The sequence below is a fragment of the Acyrthosiphon pisum genome, unplaced genomic scaffold (assembly GCF_005508785.2).
Source record: "Acyrthosiphon pisum isolate AL4f unplaced genomic scaffold, pea_aphid_22Mar2018_4r6ur Scaffold_9431;HRSCAF=10030, whole genome shotgun sequence".
In the NCBI taxonomy this organism is placed as follows: domain Eukaryota; kingdom Metazoa; phylum Arthropoda; class Insecta; order Hemiptera; family Aphididae; genus Acyrthosiphon; species Acyrthosiphon pisum.
The window spans coordinates 41897-50326 of NW_021779510.1; the positions used below are offsets into that span (position 1 = coordinate 41897).

An 8430-nucleotide genomic window follows, 5' to 3' on the forward strand; every position below is an offset into this window, starting at 1 on the left:
AGGAAGCTCCACCCGTTTTCCGTAGTTGGGATAGATTACGCAGGTCCCTTGCAAATGAAGGAACTTAGCCTGCGAAAGGCCCGTATCGCAAAGGTATACATTGCTGTATTCGTCTGCATGACCACCAAAGCGGTGCACTTGGAATCAGTGTCAGCCCTTTCGACCGAAGCCTTCCGATTAACGTTAGACAGATTCGTGGCTCGTCGTGGTCTGCCGTCGTCGATTTATTCAGATTGTGGTACCAATTTTGTCGGTGCAGCGAGGCAGCTGCGTCTATTAGTCAATCACCCGGATAATAGGGATCAGTTATCCGGACATATTGCTTGCGAATGGCATTTTAATCCTCCTGGTGCTCCCCATTTTGGAGGAATTTGGGAAGCTGCCGTGAAATCGGCTAAGTCACTGCTACTTCGAGCCATGAATTCCCAAGTTTGGACGTTAGAGGAGTTCACAACGGTGTTGTGTCGGGTAGAGGCTGCCTTGAACTCGCGTCCTTTAGCACCAGCATCATCTGATCCAAATGACTTGGAGTGCTTAACACCCGGTCATTTTTTGGTTGGTCGTCCTCTGATTTCGATACCAGAACCTTTGAGTACTAGTGCACAAACAGGACTGCAGACTCGCTGGAAGCTCCTCCAGCAGTCTTTCCGGTTCTTTTGGCGACGTTGGTCGCAGGAATATCTGAACACTCTCCAAGCTCGTGGAAAGTGGACCAAAGATAGCAACAACGTCGAAGTTGGTAATATGGTGGTAGTAAAGGTTAGCGATACCCCCCCTCTTACCTGGCCTTTAGGTAGAGTGATCGAGGTGTATCCGGGCACAGATAAGATAGTGCGGGTGGCCAAGGTTAGAACCAACCAGGGGGTGTTCACTAGACCAGTTGTGAAGTTAGTGCCATTACCTACAGATTTGTAAGACGCAATAAGTATTAATTAGAGGTACCCCCGTCCGCTAGCTCCCCTTTGCACCATTCTACTCGTTCGCTACGACTAGGATCATTATGTATAATAAATTATAATTAATTGTTTTTACCAGCCATTACGCCTGCTTCCGGATGTTGTGCCGGTCGCTCCACCTCTGGAGCCAGTGGAGGTATGGCAATTTTTTTATTGTTTTACTGTGTTTATTTTCAGATATTATGTTGTATTATTTGTATATTAAAAAAAAAAAAAAAAATGTAATTTTAGCTCGGCCATTGCCGTAGCTCAGGGTGATGCTACCCAATGAAGCAATTGTTATATTTTCAAAAAAAAAAAATAATGTTAAAGTTGTTGCCCCGTTGTTAAATCCCGATCACTGCTCTGGTCTGCTCAACTGCTCCGTTCATCTGCTCAACTGCTCCGTTCAACTGCTCAACTGCTCCGTTCAACTGCTCAACTGTTCCGTTCAACTGCTCAACTGCTCCGTTCATCTGCTCAACTGCTCCGTTCAACTGCTCAACTGCTCCGTTCAATGCTCCTTGCTCCAACAACATCCAGACTAGATCGAACTTCTTATTCCAAGTTAGCTGGAACTTGCAAGGGGGAGTATGTTCGATCCCTGTGATAACACAATTGTCGCCGTCGGTGGCCGCGCTCGGCCGACCGCCGCAGTAACCATGTTCATGGACGTTGCGCGCTGACAGGCGTAATGTTGGCAACACTACCGGTGTCCGTTACCGGCGCTCGGTGCCGGCGACTCCGAGCGTTGCCGTTAGTTATTATCGTTTTTGCTCGCTCCAGCTCCGGTGTCAACGTGCGTACCTACTTGCTCGTCCGCTGTTATTAAAAAAACCACGTTTTTTGGTGTGCTCTGGCTTGTTGCCGTTCGTGCTCGTCAGCCATCTTTGTGCGTTACGTAAAGCAAACTAGCGCGTCGTTGCTCAACGTAGGTTTGTTGTTACACGCATCCGACCGGCAGCTCCGCTCGTAATCTTCCGCACGCTCGCGCAAGGTGCTCAACGTCACCGGTACACACGTTCGTGTCAACGCCTTACGGAAGGCTCAGCAGCTCAGACTACAGCCGTCATCTCAAGTTCACATCGCGGCAGTGCAGACCAGTCGGTGTTCCCCGTCCCCCCCTGTACCTTGTTTTCCATTCTATTGTAAAATTGCATAGCATGTGAATTACAATACATGCTACAATTAGTAGATTATTTACTTGTCATTTGTTGTTCTTTTTACTATTTGCCCTACTCCGCCATTATCCCGAGGACCGTGTGTCAGACGACAACCGCTAGGCAGGATCGTCGGCGCAACATTTTGGTAGCAGAGAGCGTGGTTGGTTGGTCAACCAACAGATCTGGTACTCAGGATTCGCGTGAGTAATGCATTTTGTTCTTAGTTTTAGCGTATGAGTATAAGGTGTATTCATTTATTTATCCTTTCCCTCATTCCTATCGATAGTAGGTACTATTCAGCAAGAAAACAGTAATTTAACTCAACCGACTGTTCAGTCATTATTTAATTGTTTTATTTATTGCTAATAATATAATTCGGAGTTATTATTTAGTGTTGAGTTTTATTGACTGTATTCGGGCTCATGCGTTTACATCTGTAGTAACGTTATTCAATTTAAATTTACTTTAAATATTACATTTTATTATACGGTGCTCTCTGGATTGTATTATTTATTGTTAATAACACAGGGTATTAACGATTATAGGTTTTGTTCACTAGTTGCTGGTCTAGTTAACACCTACCTCATTGGTTATACTTGATTTATTTGGGTGGTTTATTATTATTATTTTAGTGTCATGTTATTGACAGCTGGGTTGTGATAGTAATACCTTTTGTGCAGTAGCTTTAAATTGTATTATTACCTAGTATAAGCTTTAGGTGTGCGTCGTTGTTCGTGCCAAGGATCAGGTATTGTACTTACATATAATATTTCATTATTTGATTGTTTGTTTCATATTATCCATTTAGGTTTGTTCAATTGAGGGTTTTATATTGCATAACTGGTTATTTAACTTGATCATAGTTATTACAATTAATTTAATATTATAGTTAGCACTGTGTTGTTCGGTTACACCTGAGTTCTAGGCAAGGTTCAATTTAGTTAGGTGCTCTCCTGTTGATTGGACTTGCTTTAACTGTCAATAGTTATGATATGGACTGTGGGCTAGTGATTATTTTGCCGCTTGGTTAGTTATTGCCTACATCGTCGTCAACGTTTATTTATATTTTATTAAGTGACTCGTTCATTCGTTTTTTTGATATCACTCATTAGGTAGTCGTTTACTTTATTCATTCAGGGTGGACTATTTTGTGCATAGTTGTTGCATTTATGAATTATACTGTTGACTTTTAAGTCAACATTTGTAATTGTTCGCGTTGATCTTTAGTATTCGGCATCGTTGATCAACGTTTGTACTGTGTGGTATCAGTATTAGTAGTACTTTTGTTTGAGTTTGCTTTGATCATACCCTTTAAGTGGTATTGTCTTTCAGCAAGCAATTTGTTCTCGCTCTAGTTCAATATTGTTAGTCTCTTGCATTATAATTTATTGGTGTAGTTAATATAATGGCTGGGGAACGTGATGCTCGTGCGAAGGAGCGTGCAACCCTACGTAGGGACCAAGCTATCGCTCGGATTCGTCAGATACATGTATTGGCTACAAGCTCAGCCACTGATGAAGCTAGTCGAGCTCAATTAGCTGTGGCTATTGTTGACATTGATAGTCTGTGGGCCAACTTTCTCGTTGAGAACAATAATCTTCTAGAGATACTTTCCGAATTGGATTTGTTGGGGGAGTTCTCTGTGAACGTAGAAACTGAGACCCGTGCTTTGGTGGTAGAAGCTAAGGCCTTGTATAAGGCATCTCAACCAACTTCAGCCTTTAGCGTCGGTACCGTTCAACAGGTAACGTACGAGGGCATAGTCGATCATGCAAGCTCTTCTGCAGAGGGGTCATCCAAGGATTGCCCAGCAGCTCAGTCATCGATGGCTTTGACACCTGTGAGGTTACCTGAAATCCCCCTTCCATCTTTCGACGGTGATTGCCAGAATTGGCCAGCTTTTAGGGACATGTTCAGCCACATGGTGGCGAATAATAAAAACATTTTGAATGTAACTAAGTTTTACTACCTGGTAGGGTGTCTGCACTCCGACCCACAAGAAGTGATAAAGGGTTTTTCTGTGTCAGACGAGTCCTTTACTCTTGCTTGGGATGCGTTGATCGAACGCTACGATAAACCGCGCAGGTTGGCGTCGTCAATCATAGATAAGTTGATAGCCGCTCCCGTCGCGAATTCTGAAAATCTTGCAGCTCTGCAAACCTTCATGTCGGTCTTTGATGAGAACGTTACAATCCTGGAGTCGCTTCAGATTCCGGATTTAGCGTCGTTTTTGTTATTTTCGTTGGCTGCTAGGTGTTTACCTACAGTATCAAGGCGCCTGTTCGAGGCTGAAAATGAGGAAGAATACCCGTCGATTCATGGCGTGATCAAGTTCATTAAAACGAGAATCCAGGTCCTCGAGAATGCTGGTCTGCAGCCGTCAGGAAGCTCATCCAAGACGGCCAACGTCAAGAAGCCTGGTTTTCGTCGGGAAACGAAGACCGCATTAGTATCGACATCCAAACCCCATTCGTCCAAAGCTACGTCAACCAAATCTACTTCGACCTCATGTTACGTTTGTTCCGGTGCTCACCAGCTTGCCGATTGTGCGAAATTTAAGGCTTGCTCGGTCGATGAACGCTACAAGATAGTGTGCACGCATCGCCTTTGCATGGTCTGCTTGATCCACGGGCACATGTCGTTTAAGTGTCCCTCTTCGTGCTCCATATGCAAGAGGCGCCATCATGCGCTACTACATCGAGACCATGAACCAACGAAATCCGCTCCTCCGGCCGCCATGTTAGGCCGCCAACAAGTCCCAACGGTCTTACTAGGGACAGCTTTGGTCCATGTACGAGATACCATTGGCAGTTGCCAAACAGTGCGTGCTCTGATCGATTCGGCCTCGCAGATCAGTGCCATTACATCGGCTTGCTGTAACCGATTGGGATTACAGCCCTCGCGATGGACAGTACCTGTAACTGGTCTTTCCGGCCAAAGGGTTCCGGAGGTGCAGGGCATTGTTCAGCTGACGATCCAGCCAAGGGACAGCCCAACGCCGGCGATCAAGGTCAAACCGTGGGTGTTGTCTTCAATCACGTCAAATATGCCAGCTCGACAATTGCCAGCCCAGGTACGAGCCAAATGCAGTCATCTGACATTGGCTGATCCAAGCTTCGATGAGCCAGCTCCAGTCGAGATGCTCATTGGCGCTGATATTTTCCCCCAAGTTTGGAAAAACAAGTGCAGTTCGCTGGGTCCAGGTTTCCCTTCCACTTACAGCTCGGTATTTGGTTGGGTGCTGATTGGTCCAGTGCAAGACCATCCGGATATTGGCGCGCAGGCCATGTTGGTGTCATTGGTATCGTCCATGGAGTCCATCATGGAAAGGTTTTGGAGGATTGAAGAACCTGAAGCTGCTCCGCCTCAGTTCACCGAAGATGGATTGTGTGAAGAATTGTTCAACTCGGAGATGCGCAGGGATTCTCGAGGTCGGTTCGCGGTACCGCTTCCCTTCCGCAACGGCCGTCCAGTCAAAGATTTCCCTGGTTCACGACAAGTGGCGCTAAACAGATTCCTGCAGCTGGAAAGAAAACTAGCAGCCGATGAAGTCCTTTACAATGCATATCGCAAGTTCATGCTCGATTACGAGAGCCTAGGTCATATGACTCTCGCAGAAGGTCCTGGTCAATACTTCATTCCCCATCATGCGATTCAGAAATCCGAAGGGGACAGTGTCAAACTGAGAGTGGTGTTTGACGCATCGGCGAAATGCCATTCGGGCGTCTCTCTCAATCAATGTTTGTTGGTCGGGCCGAAACTGCAGCAGGACATCGTTGATGTTCTGATTGGATTCCGCGTACACAAAGTGGCCTTCACCACGGATATCTGCAAGATGTATCGCCAGATCGAGGTGCTGCCTCAATATCGGGGCTACCAATACATCCTGTGGAGGGACTCGTCACAAGCATCGCTAAAAGAGTATACACTTAATACGGTCACGTATGGAGTAAATACTGCGCCTTATTTAGCGTTACGGGTCCTCCGCTACATCGCCGACACGGAATGTGAAAATTTCCCGGATGTGAAAAGGGCGCTGCGCCATCAGACTTATATGGATGATATATGTGTGGGTGCGGAGTCGTTGGAAGCTGCTAAAACGCTTCAATCGAATCTAATCAACACCCTCGCCAGATCCGGGTTGGAGTTGAAGAAATGGGCCAGCAACACATCAGAATTGCTGGAACACCTACGTCCTGAAGATTGCTCTGGAAATCCGCTAGCATTTGAGCAAAATGATGCTACGCACGTATTGGGAATGCGGTGGAATCACGATCAAGATTATTTCTCATTCAGCATTAACAATTTCAAGATGATCCCTACCAAACGGGGAGTGTTGTCTATGATCGCCAGAATCTTTGATCCACTAGGTCTGTTGGCGCCAGCAACGTTTCATGCCAAGTCGATCATGCAACGTGTGTGGATCGCACAAATTGGTTGGGACGATCAACTCCCATCGGATATAGCTGAAGAGTGGTGTGACTTCTATCATTCTTTAGGTTGGCTGGTCGGAATTAAGATCCGACGCTACATCGGCTGCTCCGCTGGATGTACCTATGATTTGTGCGGTTTCTCTGACGCGTCCACGAAAGGGTATGCAGCGGTCGTTTACCTTCGTGTCACTCCAAAGTCAGGAAGTGTTGGTGTTTATCTTCTCGGGTCCAAAACGAAGTTGGCCCCAATGAAAACCTCGTCGGTCCCACGGCTCGAATTGAGCGGAGCGGTGCTACTTGCTCTATGGTTGGGACGAATTAAACGCGCTCTGGAACCCCAAATAGAGATTTCGAATGTCTTCGCATGGTCGGACTCAACCATTGTGCTCTCATGGTTGAGCAACACTCATACCTCGTTTAAGACTTTCGTATCCAACCGTATTTTCCAAATCCAAACCACGATTCCTGGTTGCCAGTGGTTACATGTTCGGTCGGAGAATAACCCTGCAGATTGTGCTTCTCGAGGACTTCGTCCGTCTGAGCTCAAGGAGGCGACGTTGTATTGGAAGGGACCCACCTTTCTTGTATCCAGTGTCGACAGTTGGTCAACGGGGATTAGCAAATTATCTCTGGATCAGCTGCCGGAAGTGCAGCTTGTGTGTGTATTGGCGCAAAGCCACCCTCCAGAAGAATGGTATGCTCGGTTCTCTTCTTTCGACCATATGATCCGGGTAGTTGCTCAACTTCGCCGTTTCGTATCGAGGTGTCGTAAGACAGATGTCGAGACCGGGTTCTTGAAGCAGTCCGAGCTAGACGCTGCTTTAATCACGGTCGTGAAAAGTGCCCAGAGCCATTTTTTTCGTGACGTCATCTGCAATTTAAACCGTGGTGAGGAAGTTCAGCGTAAAGGGATTGCTCGTCTTTCTCCGTTCTTGGATTCACACGGGGTAGTTCGTGTAGGAGGTCGCCTTCAAAACACAAATTGGTCGGAACGTCGGAGGCACCCGATACTGATACCGAAGGAAGCTCATTTGGCAGTGCTCGTTACTCGCCATTGGCATAGCTACGCGTGCCATGCCGGTCCGAGGTTACTAATCGCTCTTGTTCAGAGGCGGTTCTGGGTCGTCGGCATTCGCCTTGTGGTCCATCGGGTGATTCGCAGATGCATAATATGTGCTAGGATCAAGCCCGTAAACCCTCAACCAATGATGGCTGATCTGCCTAGGTTTCGCGTCCAGGAAGCTCACCCGTTTTCCGTAGTTGGGATAGATTACGCAGGTCCCTTGCAAATGAAGGAACTTAGCCTGCGAAAGGCCCGTATCGCAAAGGTATACATTGCTGTATTCGTCTGCATGACCACCAAAGCGGTGCACTTGGAATCAGTGTCAGCCCTTTCGACCGAAGCCTTCCGATTAACGTTAGACAGATTCGTGGCTCGTCGTGGTCTGCCGTCGTCGATTTATTCAGATTGTGGTACCAATTTTGTCGGTGCAGCGAGGCAGCTGCGTCTATTAGTCAATCACCCGGATAATAGGGATCAGTTATCCGGACATATTGCTTGCGAATGGCATTTTAATCCTCCTGGTGCTCCCCATTTTGGAGGAATTTGGGAAGCTGCCGTGAAATCGGCTAAGTCACTGCTACTTCGAGCCATGAATTCCCAAGTTTGGACGTTAGAGGAGTTCACAACGGTGTTGTGTCGGGTAGAGGCTGCCTTGAACTCGCGTCCTTTAGCACCAGCATCATCTGATCCAAATGACTTGGAGTGCTTAACACCCGGTCATTTTTTGGTTGGTCGTCCTCTGATTTCGATACCAGAATCTTTGAGTACTAGTGCACAAACAGGACTGCAGACTCGCTGGAAGCTCCTCCAGCAGTCTTTCCGGGTTCTTTTGGCGA

The 8430-nt window shown here is 46.9% G+C and overlaps 2 protein-coding genes across 2 annotated transcripts; both read left to right on the forward strand.

Annotated features, from left to right (window-relative positions):
* The first annotated feature begins 54 nt into the window (after positions 1-54).
* Positions 55-1545, forward strand: LOC103310656. Its single transcript, XM_008189648.1, has 2 exons — positions 55-887; positions 1269-1545. The coding sequence occupies exons 1-2, from the start codon at positions 55-57 to the stop codon at positions 1543-1545; spliced, it is 1110 nt and encodes a 369-aa protein (XP_008187870.1).
* A 1958-nt stretch (positions 1546-3503) lies between these two features.
* On the forward strand, positions 3504-8321 carry LOC103310655 (the record flags this gene model as incomplete). The annotated part of the gene is made up of 1 exon (XM_008189647.1): positions 3504-8321. A coding segment is annotated over exon 1 (4818 nt), but the record flags the coding sequence as incomplete, so codon positions are not given.
* Positions 8322-8430: the final 109 nt, after the last annotated feature.